This window comes from Acipenser ruthenus, chromosome 13 (genome assembly GCF_902713425.1).
Source record: "Acipenser ruthenus chromosome 13, fAciRut3.2 maternal haplotype, whole genome shotgun sequence".
NCBI classification, from domain to species: Eukaryota; Metazoa; Chordata; class Actinopteri; order Acipenseriformes; family Acipenseridae; genus Acipenser; species Acipenser ruthenus.
Genome location: NC_081201.1, coordinates 9947151 through 9971214, shown reverse-complemented (window position 1 = coordinate 9971214; position 24064 = coordinate 9947151). Strand labels below are relative to the sequence as shown.

General features: G+C 38.6%; 1 protein-coding gene across 4 annotated transcripts in view; it reads left to right on the top strand.

Moving 5' to 3' along the window:
- Positions 1 to 24064, top strand: part of LOC117417832 (ankyrin repeat and fibronectin type-III domain-containing protein 1-like) — a 198234-nt gene that overhangs the window by 29265 nt on the left and 144905 nt on the right. For 3 of the 4 annotated variants that reach the window (XM_059035632.1, XM_059035630.1, XM_059035634.1), the window contains exons 2-3: positions 5654 to 5817; positions 12647 to 12837. In XM_059035632.1, coding sequence (XP_058891615.1) covers positions 5696 to 5817; positions 12647 to 12837 — 313 coding nt within the window. In that variant the 5' untranslated portion in view covers positions 5654 to 5695. The remainder of the gene's footprint in view (positions 1 to 5653; positions 5818 to 12646; positions 12838 to 24064) is intronic. The other variant, XM_059035633.1, reaches the window with a different exon arrangement.

Genomic DNA, 24064 nt, shown 5'->3' with positions numbered 1-24064 from the left:
ACTTTAAATATGTTTGATGTAATAAAAATGCGTCTTTCTTTTTGTACAAGGATCCCTTTATATATTTATCTGACACTGAATTCCACATATCGGATTAGTAAAGAAGGGTTTATACAGCTCTGGCCAAAGGTTTTGCATCACTTAGAATATGAAGATTTGAGATTTAAAAAAAAAACAAAACAAAAAAAAAACTATGAACATAATTTAAATCTTTTATTTAACATAATGTAATCAAAGAAACTACAGTATTTCATGTTAGATTTTGAGTTGTCACATTTCAGTTTCAGTTTTTTGTTCAATGTATCTAAAATTACAAAGCGGTATGTGATTAATAAATGAACGTAACATTATTTAGCAGGTTTCATTCGACTTGCCATAGCTGTAAGATAGTCCCCACTATCGGTCGGTGTACACACACACACAGTATATGAAATAAACTAACTTTTTTCTCTGTTCTGAAAATAGGAATATGCTCATAATTATTTTTATGGTTTCACCTCTGAAATTATGATTGCGTGTTTGAATTTGTGGGTGAGCTGTCTCTGTCTTTGCAAGAACTGCTTTACACCAGAAAAAAACAATTACTTACAATACCAAATGAATGAGATGATTTGTCTGTGGATATTTGGTGGGGTGGGGGGGGGGGGGGGTGGGGGGTGGGGGTTAAGTATTCAAGCAGCCATTTTCACTGATCCAGACACAGACTAGCTTCTGCCAACGTCTGATAAGAAGTGTCGGCTCCCTTGAATGAAAACCAGAGAGAGCGATAGAGAAGAAGAGAAGAGAAAATGGACAGATGAGAAGCTAAATAAGAGCGAAGGCAATGTAAAACCAGTACTAACCAAAGCAATAAAACCTTACCTCTTATTTTCAGTAACATTTTCACTGGTCGCCTGTTTTCAATTGCTGAATAGAAAGAGGGAGAAGAGGGTGAAAGGAGGTGGGCAAGAAATGGGTTAAGGCAGGGAAGGTGAAAGGAAGGAAGAAAGAAAGATAAGAGCAGAAGGGGTAGAGTGGGGTAGGAGAAGGTGTGGGGTAGAGGTTAGTAGGGGTGGGATAGCAGAAGGAGTAGCGTTAGGGGTAAGCAGGTGGCGGAAAGGAAGAGGGGAGCAAAGAAATTTAAGTGGTGAGGGCAAGAAGAGATTTTTCAGTGTGTTTTGTCTGCTGCACTGCTAAGTCAATATTAACACATTCCATTCAATTCCAAGCAGTGTTCTTTGCTGAAAGATAATAGGGGTCTGACTGCGCTTGGCAATAGAGGGACACTCGCCATGAGTCATTGAGAAATACAGATCAGACATGTCTTTTAAAACCCAATAATTCACACTCAAAGTCCTGCATTTCTATTTCATCTCTTTGAATTACAAGGTGTTTTGGGAAAAGCAATATCCAAGAGGGAAAGCTCTGGCAAGATTTCATGAAAACCAATTATGCAATTTGAGCTGATGGAAGTTGAGCAAATTTGAGGTTTGTTAGTTTAGGGCATAATGCTGTTTTTCCTTCATCTATTATAAAATTGAGGGCAGTGCAGATTACACTTTTTGTCGTTTACTGGCACTCTGCACTATTCTGTATTTCATTAGCAAGATCTCAGATCCCCAGTATTAAGTTCTTTATACTTAAGGCTTAAAGGTTTAATTTTTGATCACATGACGTCCCTTTAAACATATTGTTAATGTGCACAAATTACATTAATTGCTCATTGCTGATTTCGTTCTTGCAGTCGCCTAGTTTATCGTTGTGCTTCTGTTATTTTCCTTGTTTAACATAGTTGTCCTGATAGCAAGTCATTTAAAATCACGATTGATTGGTAGCCAAGAAAAAAAAAAATCTTAAACCCAGCCTTTAGTTATTAATTTTCTTTTTCTTAGGATGCAGAGCTTAACAACTACTAATTAACATTTTTAAAGGGAGTGTACCCCAGCCCCTGTGCGTATTTTGTGTTTTTATGTGGTGTGTTATTGTGTCGGTGCACAGGGCGTGGGATTGTTAGTATTTAAAATGTATGTATTTGGGCACGGGTGTGTAAAGTAGTTCACGTGCAGACAGAATAATTAACACGCAAACGAGTCTTGGTACCGCTGTATAAAAGAAGCACGGTTCTTGCACTCGGGGTGAGTGTGTTCAGCGGTGGAACGAGTGTCGGGAGGTGAAGCAAAAAAGAAACCTTAGGAAGACCATTGCTACGTGTGCTGGGTATATTACCAGCAAGATACTTGTTTGTTTTGCTCCATGTCTGTTTATTTTGGCTACTGTGCCTTTTGTTTGTAGTGTTGTTGTTGTGTGTTGTGTGTTGTGTGTTTTTTTTTTATTTTTTTTTTAACAACTTTATGGACTGGTAACACTTTCAATGGACAGTGTGTGGGGGGGGGGGGGGGGCGGGGGAGAATGGATCTCCAGAATTATTATAAGTGTTGACAGCTACTAGTTACTTCAAAAACATGTTATGAATATTATGTTGTTTTCTATCTAATTCAAGTCCACGGTTCTCTGTGTTCTCTTTGAATAACAAAATGTATCAATTAAAAGATCAGATGGTGGTAGGCTCAATTGAAGGCTGCAGCCCTGCTGCGAGATCTTGTAATAAATTGTCTCGTCTTTGTGATCGCAGAGCTCACTTCCCTCTGTTAGTTTCCCTGGCTCCATGATCACAACGCTGCCTTTATCACATTCCATTTGCTGGCTGTAGACCCCAGGACTGTGTCCTCTATATTGAATTCCCTGGTCTGCTGGTGCTGAGTGATTTCTTTAGTAATGAATTCTCAGTGTGTGTTTGGCTGGCTCTAAGATGTTCACTGTTGACGTTGCTATATGTATTATGCTGAATTTTGGTCTGTTTTCTTTGCTTTTTAAATGATGTCTAGTCTAAGTGATGAAGAGACTGTCTTAACAGCAATTTGACAAATAATCTATATGTACCACCTAAATTAAAAGGGTGCTATTTGTCTTCTACATTTTTCTGAATATTTCTTACCTGTTTAAAATCATATTACATCATGCTGGGACGAACACAGGATTTCCATGTTCGGATATTCGCTCGTAATTTAAATATTCGTTTGGATATTCGTTCATTTTGAAAAAGTAATAAAAGCCATTTATTTTACAGCAAGACGTTACAATATGTAACAGTTAAAATAGAAAAATATCCCAGGAGTAAAGAATAAGTTGTGTAGGACTTACTTTACCCCAGGGAATTAACAACAAAACAAAGGATGCCAAATAGCAGTTCAAGTTAAGTGTTGTTTTGTTTATTCCAGAAATAAATGGTACATAAAGTGGACGCCACATTTTTTTTTTTTCATCCCTTGCCATTGCTGTTTCTTCACAGTAAACAGTGGCCATCGACACGTTTTCATAAAGTAATGAGGTTTACTTGTGCCTTTTTGTAGCTGAACAAGCAAACAAAATTTAACTTTAAATTAAAACAAATGTGGAAATGGCTTTGTAAAGTGAAGGGGGAAAAAACTCACTGTTTTGGTTCTCGTTTATTATATTCCACATAACAGAAAGTCGCAACAAAAAAAAGATATAATATATACAATCTATATAAAATTCACTACGCTGCATTTCCAGCAAGTTGGGCACTGTTTAAGCGAGGCATTTCAGAATGAGGTGCTTGCCTTTCTGTCCCATGAGATTCTGACTCGCTCTAAAGCTTTTTTGACCCAGATGGCTTTCCCTATTCCTTTTCCTATTCCCCAGAGCTCTCAGGACAACACTAATTTAAAGGACAAATCTAGAATGTGGGAATGTTGTCACAGCCAACAATGGAAAATTTACTAGTCGTTTAACCTAAGGCATACCATAAGGCTGTGGTTCCCAAACTTTAAGATTGCGCCACCTTATTGAGCACTGGAATAGTGTGTGACGTGCTGATGACTGACCGGTATAATCTTTCCCCCATTGTCAACCATTTCATTTTCATATAGGTAGCGTACATAAGAGATCAAATGGGCCTCCCCTGCCGCATCAGTTGCTTTATCCAGTAGCAGCGCCAATTCAGCTCCCGTGATCTTCATGAGTAACTGCTGAAGCATGTCTGAAAACGCTTCTTGAATTCTAGCAGACACCCGGAAGGAAGCTTTTAGTGCTTTTATTGGCTCTGATGTTGTCTGAACCATTAATAGTTTCTGTTTCTCAAAAGCACTGCGCTTTCTTTCAAAAAAATCTCGAGGTTTATCTGCAATGTCTTTGTGATTTCTATCTAACTGGTGCTTTAATTTGATTGGCACCATCCTTTCCACAACAAAATAGAATAACAGATGACACATTGTGACCTTTCTTTTCCATTTTTAACATTGACAGTAAAGCCAAAAGAAATGTATGTGGGTCATATTTTTGTGATCTGCTCAATGACTTGGATGTGGATGCCTGAACTCCTGAAGTCATTCTTGTGATTCCTCTTCCACGTAACAAAGGCATCTATTTTATAAAGTACTTGATAAAGCTATTCCGATCCAACAACACGTCTTTCTTTTAACGCTACGCCAAAAAATCTCAGGTTGTCTCAAAAGTGTCTCACTGTATGTTAAAATGGTTGTTTCAAACTCCTTGCTAAGGACACCACCCCCTAATGCTAATTGGCTGTATTTTTCACATGCATTATGGCATCTATTGTCTGCTAAAGCCACTTAGCTGTTCTAGAATGCCGTAATTCGTGTGAAAATGCAGCCAATTCGCGTTAGTGGGGGGTGTCATTAGCAATGAGTTTGAACAACAACAAAAAAAAAAACACCACCAGTTCAATATACAGCAAGACACTTTTGCGACAACCTGAGATTTTGTGGCGATTTGCTTAATTAGACCTTTTTTAATTGTTCTCAGCTCCTAAAACATTTCAGGGCTCAAGTTGCTTATAAAATGTTATAGCTAACTTAAAATCTGCAACTGTTCAAGAGCTGAAAACAAGTAAAAGGGTATAATTAAGCAAATTATTAGTTCAATTAGTAATTGAGAGAATGAAAGACACCTGGGACCAGGGTTGAGAAACCCTGGTATAGACTCTTGCCCTTTGCTGTCTTTTTAAATGGTTTCTTAAAGTTTTTATTTTATTTTTGTATGTCTGTATTTATTAGAACAATTCAGGTTCAGAAAGTCCCCCGTGTCCCTTTAAAAATGTGTCCAAATGCCAGTGCTACTCAGAATGGAAATCACAAAAGAATATTCAACAGCATCGCGCTCGCAGCTGGACAAAATCCGATAGATCCTGCTCTCCTGTTTCCAAGAGGGGAGCTATAGAAACAACAGCCCATCAATCCCCCCTCTCCCTCCCCCTCTCCTCCTCTCCATTCTTTTTTTTTGGTTGTGCTTTTTTTTTTTAATTAGTCTGTCATTCGGGCTTGAAATCTCAGGGATGTGACAGAGTGCGGAGCAGAGAGAGAGAGAGAGAGAGGGAGGGAGGGAGCTGTGGAGATATGAAACTGTACTGTATCACAGATACCTTGGTTCCAGCGCTGCAATGAAAAAGCTCTCCGTTTCTCTAGGTAGCTGCAGAACGAGTCAGGTGATTTTGATTTGAACTTTAATTTTTCTGACTGCATCCTCTGACCTCTGCAGACTTGTATCTGCACAACAGTAAGGTAGAGTAATAGGTGCTTGAGAATGGGGAAGGTAGATGCCTAGAAGCATCCTGGATATGTTTTTTTTTCTGCAGGTAGAGTTCAGTAACAGATAGAGAGAAGAAGGTGTTGAAGAGATGTCTAGCTTTGGGAAACTTACCGATTACTTTAACCGCCGCAAATCAAGGGAGGAGCTTTGTGCTGGGAGGAGTGGCCAGCGAAGAAGCGGCAGCTACTGTTGTACCGTCTCAGAAGCCAGGTACGAAAGCAATGTTCATATTATTATTATTATTATTATTATTATTATTATTATTATTATTGATCCAAGAGCCAGCAAATTCAGTTATTTCACTGTTTCTAAATTTGGGCCGTTAGCAATAAATAGTTTTACTCGTCTGTAATTCAGATAGTAATACAACGTGGGGAATTTTATTCAATATATTAATTCCAAACTGAGGACATTCAAGAAAATAAATAAATATAAGAACAGACTAAACTATGTTCTTCATACTGGTAATTTTTGCAAATTTCTCATTCTCCTGTGGTCATGCAAAAAAAGTAATGGGTAGTATAGCATCCCAGCGTGTGTATGTGTGCAGGTATCCACTGAAGAACATTGATGTAGCCTCCCATATCTGTATTGCTGCTGTGCCTTTCTGCTCTGGAGGCCTGGGTTTGAATCCAGCTCATGTGAAATGAGTTTGGTGATCTTGGTTTAGTGGAATCCAAAACACAAAACCACTCTATCGGTAGAGAGTTAACACAAAGGGCAGTGTCTGCTTTGACTGAATGGCAGGCAGAGGTGTTCAGGTCTGGACAGAGGTGCTCTCTCACTTGCAGAGCTGTGAAAGGAAGCTCTCGCTATGTCCATCATTTGAGCATTACATTAAAAAAAAATTATACCTTCTACTGAAGCGGCTAGAATATTTTCAGTTATTACAGGCTCAAAGACTAAATCAAAAAATGCCTGTTATATAGTATGTACTGTACAGCTATGTAAAGTTTTGCATCACCTAGAATTTTAGGATTGAGAAAAAAAAATATATATAAACATAATTTTGATCTTTTATTTAACGTCATGTAGTCAAAGAATTTACAAAATGATATTGCAAAAGTCTACTGGAAGCCATAAAAGATTTCAAAATGTAACATTTTTCTATTTTTGCAAGTTTTTCCTTAAGTGTATGGAAAGCTACATAGCGGTATGCACTTCAATATGTTAACATTACATTATTCAGCAGGTATCATTCGACTTTATGAAACAAAATGAGCTCATTCTATAGAGTGATACAAACTTTTGGCCCTAGCTTGATGTTGATATTACACAGTACATCTTTGCCTTTTTTGGTTTGTCATTTTCTTTGTCCACGTTATTTACACACACTGTACATTTGTTTAAAACGTCAATGCACCCAGTCATGCATAATTCACACACTAGATTCTATCCAAACATCCCAACAGTTTTATATCTGATCCTGCTATTTCCTGACTTATAACACACCCACTATGGTATGAAATTCAATAGTCTTAGAGTAGGCTTTTGAAATGTTCCCAATTAATTTTTTTGCCATCTTAAATATATACCCTGCCTGGACATCAACCTAATATTTGGGTGGGTCACCGTTTGCCCTGATCACAGCCTTGACGCAGTGTGGCATAGACTCCCCAAGGTGCTGGAAAATGTGTTCAGGGATCTGTTCAGTAAATAATATTTCATGCAATTGATGCAGAGAGGTAGACGGAGGATCATGATGGCAATCGTTCAAGTTCATCCCAAACATGCTCGGTCGAATTGAGATCCAGGGCTTGTTGACACCATGGAAGATGCCTGAAGTCTCTGTCATGCACCTCAAACCATTCACACTTTCGGTTGAAGTCCTTTATCCTTTCGAGCGACTGATTTCCAATGACAGCTTAATTACTAAACTGTAAACAGAACGCAGTGCCGTGACTCAAACAGCAGTGCTGTTCTGTAGCTGGAGGCTGATGAGGTCATTGAGGTGGCAGGTGAATTTGGGGAGGTATAGAAGAAGGCTGTAGACCCAGATTTGAATCCTGTTGACACCTTTTCATGTTTGTTATTATATTATGCTGAAAGCAGTTCAGACAATTGGGTTGCTATATTTAACTAATAATAAATGCTTCCAGTGGTGCACCAGACCATGTCTACACCACAGTGTGTTCTGAGCATGATGTAATTATATTGGGTTCATATCCCTTGCAGTGTTGGTGGAGATGCCTGTACGAATGCCCATCTGCACATCAAGCCTTTTTACTTCTAGGGTGATGGATAAACAATGCACAATATGTCCCGATGACCTGCCGTATGGTTAATCTTTGATTCCAGTTTACTAGGACAGAATGCTTGGTGTAATATTTGCATTTTGATCAGCCAATGTTCATGGCTTTTTGCCTGAAATCTCTGTCATGCTCCTCTAAATATCTGGCATTATTCCGGCCTTCCAGAGTAATCAAGGGACCCAGAGTATAAAAGGTGAATATGCCCCACACCAGGGCGATACCAAATGCAGTCAGGCACAATGTACCTAAATACTTAATTGATTACTGCAGTGAGAAGTATACTCGCTGCATCATCTAACTATAGCTATTGTATGACTAATAAATTGGTCTTTCCTTTATTTACATACTGCGTCTGCTCTGAGTCATTCGGTGCCAGGCTTCTATCGCTGTGCTGTCAATGGGAACCTTTGTGACGTTTATTTCTCCTAAAGCACTGTACTGTATTGCTTATTAGAATCTGAATGAAAGTGAATGGCAGAGAGCTTCCTCCAGTTTGACTGTAGACATCACGGGGGTTGTTGCAGTGTACTGAAATGTATTTTAGCCTGAGGAAATGTTGTATTTAGGGATACTGCAATGCTGTTGGTCTCCCTGGTTACAGAAAAAAAAGCTCTGTACATTTGAGCCGAGACACTGCAATGCTGAATTCATTTTACATCACAGTTTCAATTAGAACTTTTAAGAAGAATTGCAGTCATGAGTCAGTAATTCCATTATCGTAGATGCATTTTTATCAAGAACCTCACATTTTGTTTTGTCATTTTGTTTTTCAGGAGTGGAACTGTATAGCTGATTTGGTCAGACTTACCTTTAAGGATATTGTAAGATATTGCTAAGGACATAGTTATCACAAGCTTTTGAGTGTATCTGACCCAGGGGTATATGGAATCGTCTGGCTGTCTGACCGTTGGTCACACCCATTCAGATGAGATTAAATTTGCTATTGATGTGTTTATAGCACAGAATCTGGGGGTAGATGGATCTTTGTCTCGGACGTACAGTTTTTCATTTGCATACAGTGGATATAGGTCACAGTGATCTTTTTTTTTATAGCTACGGATGTCAATGACATGTTCATATTACATTGAACTAAGGATCAATTAATAAGGTATTCAACACTCATTCATATTGGTGACTCTGTGTCTATGAATAATTCATTATTAGTAAGTGTGAAGTACATCTTAAATCATGATTACTTAAAATCAATTTGTTAAACTGAGACTTAATGAAACTCAAAATGAAGTGTTACCCCCTGTCAGGAGGTGAGCAGTGCGTGGATAAAAAGGACACTGTACGTGTCTGTGCTGTGCAGTGGTGAAGGACGTGGTGCATGTCTGCTGTGCAGTGGTGCAGGACGTGGTGCGTGTCTGTGCTGTGCAGTGGTGCAGGACATGGTGCGTGTCTGTGCTGTGCAGTGGTGAAGGACGTGGTGCGTGTCTGCTGTGCAGTGGTGCAGGCCGTGGTGCGTGTCTGTGCTGTGCAGTGGTGCAAGATGTGGTGCGTGTCTCTGCTGTGCAGTGGTGCAGGACGTGGTGCGTGTCTCTGCTGTGCAGTGGTGCAGGACGTGGTGCGTGTCTCTGCTGTGCAGTGGTGCAGGACGTGGTGCGTGTCTCTGCTGTGCAGTGGTGCAGGACGTGGTGCGTGTCTGTGCTGTGCAGTGGTGCAGGGCGTGGTGCGTGTCTGTGCTGTGCAGTGGTGCAGGACGTGGTGCGTGCCTGTGCTGTGCAGTGGTGCAGGACGTGGTGTGTGTCTGTGCTGTGCAGTGGTGCAGGATGTGGTGCGTGTCTGTGCTGTGCAGTGGTGCAGGACGTGGTGCGTGTCTGTGCTGTGCAGTGGTGCAGGACGTGGTGGGTGTCTGTGCTGTGCAGTGGTGAAGGACGTGGTGGGTGTCTGCTGTGCAGTAGTGAAGGACATGGTGGGTGTCTGTGCTGTGCAGTGGTGAAGGACGTGGTGGGTGTCTGTGCTGTGCAGTGGTGAAGGTAATGATCAAGGTGTGGTGCTGACTCTGTGACTGGATTGAAAATTTGCCACCTTGTTTATTACAAAGATACTGCAATGGCAGGGATACAAATGCAAGTGAAAGTAGTTTTTGTAGTAATTTTAATTTAGATACATTAGCAATGTACTTGAGCTTAGATATTGTATTAAGTAATATGATTGATTAACCTATTATGTTTGACCTGTTGTCGGAGCAATAACATTTTTTTTTAATCTTGCAAAACACCAGATTTTTGTCTCCAGTTTATTATAGAAAGGCTTGGGATGTTGAGAGGGGCTGCTGTGTGTTTTTAAATGAGAAACAGTGTTATAGAGATGCATGAAAAACTGAAGTGCATATGTCATCCTATATTTTCTTTATTTTTCATATGATAAACTAAAGTATTTTTAGGAAAAAATAGCAATGCGGCCACCAGTAAGTGTTCAGGCACAGGAAATTGGCCGAAGAAACTGATTCTGTCAAAGATCTTTTATTTGGGCTTAAAACCTGTTTGGCAGCAGTAAGAAATGCACCTACAGCACGCCTCTCAAAGATGGCACATTGGATATTTCCCCTCTGTTTGCTGTCATGCCATGTATTTCATTTAGAAACTTTTCATTTACATTGAAACACACTGGAGTTAGAACATGCATATTTAGACGCTGTGCTACACTTTTAATCAAGCGCTTAATAAGATGATTATACAATGTAAATAAAGCGATCGCCTGAATTAACTTGAATGCTCGCTGCGCAGTCATTTTCAGAACATTTTCTAGTTTTAATAAAATTCAAATGAACAACATGCTGTTTTAATAGCATTACAGTGGGATTTGTATAATTAGTTGATTTGCAAGATGCCATTTGAAATATTGTCAGGAAAATATCAGGAGAAATATTTGCTTTCTATTTTTGTTATTAAATGGGGATCAGACATTGTGTCATTGTTAGTAGTTATTTGTAACACGTATCAGTTGATTGGAGCAAGTGCAGTGTTGCAACGTTTTGTTACTGTATGTAAAGTGTGTTGGATAGTCAGATTTTCATGACCATTTAAACAATCCCCCACCGGTACTCGCATCTTGAGCACCCTGTTGACCAGCTGAAACACACCCTGACTTGAGTGTATCAGGGGCAGAGAAATCTAAGCGAGCAAGCAGACTAGCTGGGTATCGATCATATCTCAACACACTCAAACGTTACAGTTGAAAGTTAATAAAATGTTTTTTGCTTTTCTGTTTACCTGGACGTATCTGTCAGTTATTGCCTTGGAATCTAATCCCTAGAATCGAATAATCTCAATTACTTAGGGTAAATAATATTAATACCGCTAAGTTTCAGGACAATTGGATAAGCGTTTCAACTGATAACAGTTGAATGTGACAGAAGTACATTTAACCGCCTCCATTATGTTCTCTTCCCAGAAGGTTTCATCCCCAGTGGGGGATAATAACTTAATATTGGAGCTACCCAAAACCACTCAATAATTTCAAGCACCATAAAATGTTAAAGGAATGAAAAAAAGCAACTAAAATGACATTTCAAGCTGACATTTAGTGAATTGCTAAACAATTACTTGTAAACTTAACTGAATGTTGAAGTGATTATTTTTTTCTGACCGTGTTTCCAGCCTGGCTCTGCAGGAACACTGTTGACTCTATGTAGGGCAGTGCAGGGCCTGCTCATGTTCCAGTAAAACTACACACCTTCCACTTTCCTTGCTACATATGTGCTGTTTATTGCTACATCTGTCTTTGTGAACCAAAACATTGTGCTGTTAAACCGTGTAGCTGGGGTTCCATAATGCACACAGCACTGTGGTTTTAATACTAAATAAGATGCAGCTGATCATATTTAGTGCTCTATATTAAGGTGCAGGATAATGATAGTGCTGGAGAGCTGAGAATGGAGTGTTTTAACTAGTGCTCATTGTTAAGGTGCAGGGTGATGACAGGGCTAGAGAGATGAGAATGGAGTGTCTTGGTGCTCATTTAGAGTCTGGTAGCAGTGCTAAAAAGCAGATTGTGTTTTGCTGGTTATTGAGGTTGCTTAGCAACATGTTGCGCTGTTTAATTTATTCCTAATCCTCAGTGACAGGTTGAGGATGAGTTTAGTCTGAGCATGTATAGACACTTTAGGACAAAGAGCATTTTTCTTTTGTTTTTCTGTTACTTTTAGAGTTTTACATGTAACACATATCTGATTGTAATAAAATTTGCTTTAGAACTTTCTTTAGCACAAGTTACTGAGAATGTGTCCGTCTGTCAGTTTTACATGTGTGTACTGTGGATGTATGTCCTGGTAACCTACTTTTTTATGTGCAAATAGATCTAATTTTTTTCAGGAGTTTGCTAATAACCAATGTAAGTATTCAAAACAGTAGAAATTTTGATGCAACAAATGTACGTTTTTCTGGGGAACTTGAAATAAAGGTATTGCATTGATTACAATTGGATTTCTTTTTTTATATATGTAATATACTTAGGGCTTCTGTTTTTCCGTGTTTTACCCAGACATTTCTACTCTCCTTTAAGAATTAAATTGATACCTGTTTAGCCATTCATGTATCTGTTGCCTCCCATTGTGTCCTGGTCAGATAATAAGCGGAGATCAACCGATGTGATGTTAAGCGGCTTTGACATAAATAAACAGTTTCTGTTACCACGGTGACAGTACCAAATTACAGTTATATATATATCCATCTGATTATGCAGAAGGACTTAAGTAGTCTAAAGACAACACATTTTTTGTTGCCATAGTGACAGTACCATGGTTACCAGCAGCACGGTTTCTGTTTTTTGTTTTGTTTCAGGTCGTTGGAAAGGAAGCTACAGCGACCTCTCCTGGCCAAGTCACGCACTCTTCCCAGCATCCCCCAGTCCCCCATCTTCTCCAGAGTGCACCACTCCAATCTCCTGAGCAGCAGTCAAGAGCTGGCTACCTCTGTGAGGATACCGCTGTCCAGCTCCAACCACCGCAAGGGCTGCACGCTGCCATCTGCAGGTAGGGAGGGTAACACCATCTCTATCTCTGCCACAAGGTGATATATCCCTGGCGACAGGGATGTAGTGGAGGCGGTCATATGTCTGTATGTCCCTTTGTACATATAAGAACATGTACAAATGACAGGAGGCTGTTCGGCTTCCTAGTAGCTGACTGCCCACTGTCTGTCGCTTTTTTAACCAACCAAAAGTACAGTCATAAAGAAGCCAGCAACAGCAAGGGTAATCCTGTCCAGTTAGGTTTTTAGATGTAGATATAAGTATACGCTGAAGGATTAGTAGACAAGTGTGTATTTCAAGGAAGCTGTGACAGCACATGTAAAGAGCAAATTCTCTCCGAATTAAAATGTAAATTGCTTGGAAACGCTTTAAAAGATAGATATTCTGGATACCAACAAATTAGAATGTATTACATCACCGTGTTCTGCTTGGATATCTGTTCTCACCTCAGGGGACATTGGAATTCTGCACCATAATCATAATCAGCTTACCGCATAGTAAATGTAGAGCCAACAAAAATTGGTCAGCTTAACAACTGAAGCCATCGGTGCAATCTTCAGTTATCTAAAGAACCGTAGCTTAACATAAGAACATGTATCATAGGAATGCCCACCCAGCTGATTTACTGATGTAGCCTTTATTTCTTTTCTATATGTGCAAATGATGTATGCAAGTTTTAAGCAGAGAAGTCAATTGGTTCAGAATGCTGGCCTTATTGATAAGGTTTGATAAGGTTTGATGTACTTGTGACTGCTGATGGTGGCATTCAGGGGTGAAATTTGCAACAGAAAAGTGCAGGTACTCATATGTGCAGCCGGGTGTAAACATTGAGACATTTATGAACACAAAAACAAGCCTTAAAAAAGAACTGATAAAATATAACCAATTCACCGTAAGCAAAGAAGCTGAAAATACGGAAAGCTTTGTCCCCTCTGCATGTATCACTCAGTCATGTACTGTAATAAAGCACTTAAGTTAAACCTTAAATGATTAAGAAATGACATTATGCAGTTACTGCTGTAGAGAGGCAGTTTTGTTTCAAGATATCCTAAAAAAGGGATGATGTTATAAAAAAAAGGTATAAAAAAACCCAACTGTGCTATGAAAAAATGATACAAAAAGGTCTAAGTCTAACAATGCACAATAGGGGCTAAAATACCCCTATCATTTTTAATGTAACAGGCACTAACAGCAGGGTGTCATCCCCATACTTTCCAGACCCTGAGTACTCACCTACAACAGGACCTGGCTGTGCTACAGTGATAGCCTTGGATTAGAACATATATCTTTATTACTTATTATTTCTCCTTAGAGCCCTGTGTTTTTTGCAAATACGAAATAGCACGAAATACAATTAAATGGAACATATAAAACGGAAATGGAACATATAAAACGAAATAAAACTAAAAATTATTATTAAAAAAAACATAGAATGACATTTTTAAATTGGCAGGTTTATACAAAAAATACTTTAAATAAATACTTGCAGTCGTAGTCACCAAGGCTCAGCCGTTCCGTATAATTTGAAGCGAGTCGTTTGGGAAAGAAGAGACGTGTGTTTCTAAAATGCCTAAACCACGCTTAACAATTAAACAACGCTGTAAAGAATTTGAGCATGAGGGGATGTATGCAGCTGACTGTGACAAAATAATGATGTGCAGATTTTGAAACTGTCGGCTGGAATGGGAGTTGAAAGATACTGTCGTTAAGCATCATTAGCTGTTTACTCATTTTGGGGAAAATATGGTTTGTTTGCTTCTATTTTGTATTAGTATGCTAATTCTTTGTTTTATTTCCAGTGGTGCAAACTTTGCACTGGAGCAAATGCTGTTTTGGTTTTGAATGGATTTGAATGAATGAATCTGCTTTGCTTAGTGTTTAAATACTGAGAAATTCCATGCTTGTATACTGGAACCCTGCTTCAGTGCAACAGGATTGAAATACAATACTATCGGTTTATTAAATGGGTAGAGCTGTATGTGCAATTATTATGCCAGCCTCACAATTGTAGAGCAGTATAAATATATATTTTGTATTTTATTTTATTGTATATTTATGCAGGGCATGGGCAGTGTCAATGTCTCCCCCCCCCCCCCCCCCCCCCCCCCCCCCCCCAAAAAAAAAGGGGAAAATGTTTTATAAAAAATATGTATGTAGTTAAAACTTGATGTATACTATAGATTATTGATTATTGAGTTGTTTTATTAATGTGTATCTGTAATAAAACAAAATCAAATGAAATTTGTGAAAAATTATCCTACAGTATAGATTGATTACCATGATCCCTGGTATTGTGGTTTCTGTACAATAAACAAGGGGCAAAGGTCACATTTTCATAAAGTAATATCATTACTGTGGTTTACTTACGCTTTTTTTTTTTTTTAAATGTACACACAAATGAAAATTCAAATGTAACTTTAAATAAACTTCATAAAAATTTAGAAAAGTGGGCATGGTACAAAAAAGAAACACCACACAGTTTTAGTTTTTGTTTATTACAGTCCTTTTATGCCTTGCAAGTTGGGCCAGTGTTTGAAAAGCATGAAGCATACCTGGGTAATTCTGTGTCAACTCAACCACAGCTTCCCACCTCAAGATTGAGATTCTGCTTTTATTTTGTGTAGTGGAAGATACAGGTCAGGTATGAAACCAGGCCAAAAAAAAGTGTCCAATTGTCAAATTCCTGAGTGACTTTTTTTTTTAAGTGCATGCTCCTTCTAAAGTAGACGAGCTATCACTTTCAAATTGCTAAGGTGTGTTTATAGTTCTGCTACTGTCTACCTACTTTTACTGTCTGATTCAGGATGAAAGTATCAAAAATGGCTCCATCTTTGAAGGGCTGTAACCCCTTGTGGGACACGAGTTAACAAACTGACCATTGGTGGGCTTATAGATGAGGATATGAAGGACTTCTCGTAAAATAATTGACTTGGTAATCTGTCTCCTTCACAGTTTAATAAAAGTACAAACATGAACACGCATTTATGAGACTGATTACCAAGTCAATTATCTCACCACAAGTCCTTCAAATGCTCATCTATAATCCATGAATGCTTGTTTGAGAACTTTCCAAGAATCCATTTTTAAAGACGGCAACAAAGAAGAAATAAGAGGTCAGCAGTACCTCTGTAGCCCCGTGACAAACCACTTGCATATAAAGAAGATTGTACACATTTTCTACAGTAGAAGAGCTATCCCTTTCAAATTGCTTAGGTGTCCTCATAATTTAACTGACTTTCTGTATGCAGCTCTGCTACTGTCTACCTACTTTACTGTCATTCAGCCCACCTATTCTCACCCGGTTCCCAGCAGCTGATTGGTCTTAAAACATGTGAAGTTGAGTCTTTTAAGGATCCCAGTGATTCAGCATCAGCAATAAGAACATACTAAATGTGTAAAACATCTTTCATATTGGAAAATGTCAGATCTACAGAATGCAGTAATACATATTATATTGGATTATATTTAGTACTATTGTTCTGTTGGCTATATGTACTTTAATTGTGAAGTGGCTTTTGTACTTGGGTGTCCTTAAAGCAAGGTTTTACTGAATCCCAGAAATGTAGAAAAAATAAGACCCTCTAACTTTAAACGCACGTAACATTATTTACAAACGAGTGGTATGGTTACTCAGTTACTTGTTATAAAAGGCCATCAATTCTGCCTTACAGCTTCTTTGTGATCCTCACACTGCTTTCTTTGGAATGTTTGCTGCTTTTGTGTGGCCTAGACAGGAAGCCGAGGCCAAAAATCACACTCGTATATAAAAATGTCCAGGTATGTGAATTGCTGAAAGCATAGCTATGAAAAATTCTAGATGTCTAATCTATACAAAGCTGACAAAACGGTCTTCAGCATTTGTATGAAGTGCTTTTGGCAGAAGCCTGCACAAACTGTACTGTTGAGGAGAGTAGCAAGGCTTACCTGGAACCAGGCCCACCGAGAGGGTGGGGAGGATGGGGAAGAGGGACTGCGTGTTACAGTAACCCTGCACAAGACCCTTTGCGTTCCCACCACCACGTTTAAAAATGAAAAAACAACAAACTACAGTACCGTACACCGGACCGATGTGCTTCTGTTGTATAATGGGATTGAGTAACTAGGGATGGGCACCGGTAAAAAAAATCTAAATTCAGTGGTAACCTTAATATCACTGTATAGCCTACAGCACAACAAGTTATAAAATGAAGGCTTACAAAAAAATTACTACAATCCACAAAATATATATATAGTAAATAAATAAATTTTATATATATATATATATATATATATATATATATATATATATATATATATATATATATATATATATATATATATATATAAATAAAATAAAACAAATTTAAATTCAATGGATGTAGTAATTGTAACAATTTAATACGTGATTAAAACCGAGATTAACTAAGATTAATTTTTTTAATCGTAAGATTAATCGCGATTAAATTTTTTAGTCGCTTGACAGCCCTAATACATACATCTCTCCCGTGGTAACAGTAGGTCCCAGGCCTGCTACCTTTCCACCTGGTACTTTGTACAATGAAAATTGTTGTTCACTAGCAGTTGCTGAGCTCAGTTCTGCTTCGGGTCTGATTGTTTGCAGTTATATGCCAGAAGCTAGGTAAGTGGGCATCGTTATATATTGCTTCTTCAGTAACTTGTAGGTCACAGACCCCCGTCCATTCCCAATGAACGAGGTTACTGTACTGGTACCGCAACGTACCAAGGGTACCATGCCGTGTGCCCTGTGCACCATACCGTGGGTACCATACAGTGTGTACCATGCACCGTACCGTGCATACCATGCCCTGTGCACCTTACCATGGGTACCGTATTGTGCCGTGTGCACCGTACCGTGGGTACTGTGTCATGTATACAGTACTAGGTGCACTGCACTGTGTATACCGTATGGTGTGCTCCGTACAAGTGTACTGCACCGTTTACACAGTGCCGTCTGTACCGTACAGTACTGTACTAGTGCTTACTTAAGAGTAACCAACGTTAAACAGTACCATACCTGATCCAGTACCAGCAGATTGGTCAGGGTGATTCGCCCTGTTTAACTTATTACAGTGCTATTGCCTGTTACATAAGTGACATTGCTGCGTGCGCTGTCCAAACAGCAGATTTGTGGTAACGAGTACTATATACAATACTATTATAGTAGTTACAACTGAGTGGTTGTTTAAATTATACAACACTGCTGTGACACTGCCGGGGTTTCATTCTTGCGATGTGTGCAAGTCTGGTCTCCCCATGGAGGACGGGCACGGCAGATGCCTGTTTGGGTCCAGAGCATGCTCATCAGCCTTAACTCCTGTGAGTTCTGTGCGTCTTTATTGAAGCGCATGCTGGAGAATTTGGGATTACTTATATATATATATATATATATATATATATATAATATTATATTTTGCATGCTTCCACCTTTGTTAAAATATACACTAGCAAGTTTGCCACAGAATGACTGGAGATGGGACACTTGCTGCCTCTTTATCCCACTGATAAAGGGGCCTAGTCGATCTACATTCCTAAAAATAAATAACATTTTAGGGTGTCACTGCACTTGTGAGGTGGCTTGATCAGTAGTCTTTGCATAAATTGGCAGCCTGTTTCAGTGTTAGATTTTCTAAATTGGAAATATCTAATGCAATGTTGTTACATAATGCCACAGGTGCAGTGTCTTTTATCTTTCCAATTTAAAACAATTTTCATCTGAATTTCGTGTATATTATCACCGTGGCTGTATTATGTTAATAAAAGTTTCTAATAGAACAAAAAGAAGGCTTCCTATTTGACAGCCTGGGGTGAGCCTGGACATGTAAGAAATGTGACAAGTAGGCGCTTTGCTCCATGGAGACACAAGAAAAACAAACGGTGGAAAGTGCTGGAGCTTCTCGACCACATTCTGGCGGCTTGTCCACAGTATTATCGCATTGCCGCCACATTCCCAGCTCCACCGGCAAATCTAACAGGTGCTGGTAAACTGTCAGTCTGAGCAATAGGCCAGGGACTCCCCATTCATCACTGCTGGCTTACACTAGGTTATGTAGATTTTCACTGCAAGCTTAGGTAAATACTTCATCTTCCACAAGAACAGCGCTAGACTCCTATGTACAGTGATTCAAAAAAGTATGCTTGAGGTGGGGGAGTGTGACATTTGCTGTCTTTTTTACTCCACTCAGACCACCTATAGAAATGCTGTACAACTGCTCATAAATACAATGCAAATGTACTGTTTGCAGCAGTATTGTGGTGTTCCTGGAGGGTAGCCATTGTAGAACTACCAAACTGATTTTAGGGGAGACCAGCAATGCTAACCCCTGTAGTTTGGGCACTAGTTTCAGGCCTGGTCTGTGGAGAAGCCCCTGCCAGCTGGAGAAGTGTGTTAGACTGGCGTAATTGTGGAGGGGCCCGTGCTAAATGAAGGCCTGTGATTTTGTACTTTTGTGTAACGAGTTGTTTTGGGTCTCATTCTCGTCATCACATGTGTGGGTGGTCCTTAACATACCGTTTGTCTATTTAGGACCTCGGAAAGTACTTTATTTCTGTGACCAGACTTAAACTAGCTTCCTTATGAACTAGAAGGACTTTACTTGAAAGAGATCCTTCTGTTTGTAGATGAAACAGCACTTGAAACGCTTCTCGTCTGATTTCCTTTTTTCTCTCCGCGGTCTCATCAGTTAAATATTTACAGTGTTCAGTTCCACTTAACTGGAACATTGAATCTGTAGTCAGTAATTTTTTTTAATATGCTGATTTATCAACAGTTGCCAAGGAACTAATTGTGCTAATTCAGTTTCTGATATCAAGATGATGAGTAATTGCTTGGTGCACTTCATTTCATTTTGACAAGCCTGGTAATTGAAAAGCTGGGTCTATTTTAGTTGAAAGATGTGTTTGTAAGAGAACAAGAGAAGGCACATCCTGGATACTTTTTTTTTTTTATGGTTCTACCAGAGTGCAGTGGTTTTATTTTTATTTTAACGTTTTAGTGTGCTCAATTATTTTGCCATGTTTTTCTCCTCAATTTAGAGCGTCCAGTTATGCTAGCAACTCTCTGAATCCACTCAGGAGATCCCACAGCCAAGTCAGTGGCCTCAACCGACATTAAACCAATACAAAAAACCATTCAGACTGTGAAATGATTATAATAAAGTTATTATCCAGAGCTTATCCTCATTGACAGGGGTTCATTTGTAAAAACAAAAAGGTACCGGATCTTATGAGAAGGAAGAGGGATAGCATTTTGATTCTATACTTGATGTACTTGATTTACAGCATGTTTCAAGTTCTCCTCTGCTTGTGGGTCGTGGTTTTTGTGCCTTACAGTTGGTGCCGGTAGCTGCATGCCCACCTTTGACTATCCGTGTTTTAACAATCTTCAGCTTTGAACAATACCAGCGGCAGCCTGACCGATCTGATGAACAGGAGCGATGATACTCTTGTTGTTAAGAGCGCTAGTTTTCTGGCGTTTCACCATTTTAGGTTGTAAAAACATCATTTTCTTGTTCCTAAAATATATTGTTACAGTTCACTTTTTATTTTTTATTTGAATGTCATGCATAAATGTTATTTATTATTTTTTTCCTACACGTAAACAATTTGAGGGCCAATTATTAAGTACTTCTAACATGTATAGATATCCGTACACGATTCATTTTTTAATACAAACTTTAAAAAGTAATAACCAATTCACCGTAAACAAGGAAGCGGAAAATACTGAAAGCGCTGCATCCTCTGCATGCATCACTGTGTCATGTACTGTACTATAACACTAAAGTCTTAAATGATAAGCATTGAGAAATATTACACTATGCAGTCAATGCTGTAGAGAGGGACTTCTGTTTCAAGATATCCCAAGAAAGCAGTGATGTTATAAAAAAAAAATGGTGCTATGAACAAATGATACAAAAAGGTATTGTAACAGGCATTATTCTGTGAAATCACCCCCATACTTTCCAGACCCTGGGTACTCACCTACAACAGGACCTGGCCATGCTACATTGATAGCCTTGGATTAGAACATATATCCCTGTTTGTTTGTTTGTTTGTTTGTTTATTTATTTATTTATTTATTTATTTATTTAGTTAGTTAGTTAGTTAGTACATATTATTTATCTACAATAATATATTATTATTATTATTATTATTGATTTCTTAGCAGACGTCCTTATCCAGGGCGACTTACAATTGTTACAAGATATCGCATGATTTATTTTTTTTACATACAATTAACCATTTATACAGTTGGGTTTTTACTGGAGCAATCTAGGTAAAGTACCTTGCTCAAGGGTACAACAGCAGTGTTCCCCACCTGGGATTAAACCCACGACCCTCCGGTCAAGAGTCCAGAGCCCTAACCACTACTCCAGACACTGCAATATATGTTGTCTGCTTCTCTGTTGTGTTTCTGTTGAGATTTAATTACCATGAACTATTCCAGAAAAAAAAAAAAAAGTTTATGAAAAGGCTTCTCAAAGCTGAGTAAGAGGAAATGTGATGGAATTATGTTAGTGTTACACATACTGTACACTTTCCTCAATTGATTTTTCACCATACCTTGATTTTCATCCCCCAGACACTTTCTGGCAGCTTTGAGAAGTATTTTCAGAAAAAAAAAATGTAAAACAGATTTGCTAGTCAGCACGGCAAATAATTTAATTATTTATACAAAACGGAAAGTTCTAGTTTTTATAATGTCATTTTCAGATTTTTTCAATCTGATAGAATATGCTTTTAATATAGCTATAGACCAATGTTTCTCAAATAGCTTTTTTTTGGTGGCCTCAGAGTGCAGCTACCAATACTTACTGGTGGCCACACTGCACATAAAAATAAAGAAAATATAGAAATATGCACTTCTGTTTTATGTAATACAAAATCAGTTGTTCTATTAGATTTGTATTGCTCTGATAACAGGTCACACTTAAAACCCCACTTCCAGCCTGAAACACTTTTAAATGTAGGCTATATTGGGGGCTGGGAACTGGTTCCTCAAATAGGTACCTGGAATCCGATCACAGTGTGCATACAGGTAATTCTGCTACTCTGTGCTCTCAATCTCTGCTTTTTGCCATGTGATAAATCTATTGCATTGTAATGTATCTTCAGTTGTAGTTGCTTGAAGTTAGAAGTAAGAGGCAGCCACTTTGGATCAGGTTTCCTGTAGGCAATACACTGCTGTGCCCTAGATGGTGCTGGAGCTTGCTTATATAAAGACACTTTGGATGATCTCGCCTACATACAGTATGTCTACGGCAGGAGACTTAAGAGCAGCTCCAGAACTCCTAGTAAATACACAGTCTTATTAAAAACCACAGTCTTTGAGTCATCTCTATAAGAACCACTCTGAATGATTGCAAACATCATTAAAAAAAAAGGCAATTTAAATTTGAAGGTACATAATTTACATTTGCCAAAGCTGCAAGAATAGTTGGTGTACATTACATAAATGACTGCCAAAGCAATCAGTGTTAGCCTGTTTTCTCTGTAAAATAATGCATAACCATTATCTCCATTCTTTGGCTGAATGCATTTTTAGATCAATCTGAATGAAAAGTAATACAAATAGGAGTGTTTTAAATAAAATGTGATACATGCTTTGGTATGATTGTAGTTCAAAACACCCCATCAGAATAATCCCTCTGTCTCTCCATCTCTGTCTTGCACAGTTTCCACTCTGGTTGAATACACTCTAAAGACAAACCTGCAGTCTAGAAGCTGATCAGGTTATTAAACAAAGGCAGCAAAATTGAGTTTTACATTATATGTCCCCATTGGAACCGAATAGCAGCAACTACACTCAGAATTTTGCTGAGTGTAGCTCACACACTCAGAATGTCAATGACAAAGCATTCTTGACGTTTACACCACAATATGTTTTATTAAAACAGGTTAAATACATTAATATCAGCTTTTCATCTGTTTGTTTTTTTTGTATTTTGTCGTGCACTCTCTGTGTGACAGACCTGACAAAGCAAAGAGAGTAATACACTCAGCTTGATTACAGGTTGCTGACGAACACTTATACGTTAACAGTTTTTAATTAATAATGCGAACATCTTAAATTACTCAGGTGGAGTCTTAATACCCGTAACACAGCAAAGAAAGTGATTTGATAGGGAAAAGGGTCTTGTCAAAAATAGTCTGAAAGAGAGCGAGACCTAGTTTAAAAGCAGAATGCTGGGCTTCAATTGGGCTTTTAACTCTTCTGAGCTCTGTTTTTTTTTTACTTTTAAATGTTCTGTGGTGGGAAGGGTTGCTTAGCAACCTCAAAAAGTCAATGCAGCTTTCTGAAAATTCAAATAACATTTCACAACTGCATCCCACCTAAGCAGACACTCGCAGAGGTGAGCTTCAGTGAAGCATGAAGAAACGCTGTGCCTGAAACCCCTGTCTTTGTGCTGTCGCCCCAGAAATCTCAAACGAGGAGAGAACATCTTTGACTTCTGGTTGCTAGGCAACTGGTGTCATCGTAGAATATTTTTACAGAAAAGAAGTGACTGACCGAATTCAGGCCGAATTTTTGTCAATCAATAGTATGCATGTCAGTTGCAATGTGTCAATTAACCTGTAGACAATGTATTTTTCTGTATTCTCCCATCATTTAAAATTGTAACAACCAAAAAACAAACAATGTCTTACATTATATTGACACACAGGTAGCAATATTTTCCTTTATTGTCCTGTGCTGGGGATGCATATTCCAGAAGTTAAACATGTAGCTAGAGATTTGCTTGTACACTTGGGCTGTTACTTGCCAAGGACATTCTTAAGCACAATTGATCATAATTTAGATTTTATGAAGACTGTGTATTTGTTTGTCATATGTTTACCTATCTAGAGATCCCCTTATCCAATTTTGATTAATCTAATTCTTTAGCACAAAGATTCTTCAGCATATATGATTGAGAGCATCAAAATTACTTGAAAAGATCCCAAACCAATACTAAACGCAGGGCAGAAACCAGGACCGGAGGATGCAGTTGGAAATTAAGTGGAGATAGACTTAGAACAGAGGGCATGAAACAATTCTTCACATAGAGAGTGCTGAGGATATAGAATGGGTTACATTGCCATGTTCTGCTGAATCATTGGGATCCTCGAAGACCCAACTTGACAACATTTTGAGATCAATCAGCTACCAGGAACCGGACGAGCACTGATGGACAAAATGGCCATCTCTCGTGCTTCTGTTCGTTATTTAGGTTCTGATTGTAATGAGCATT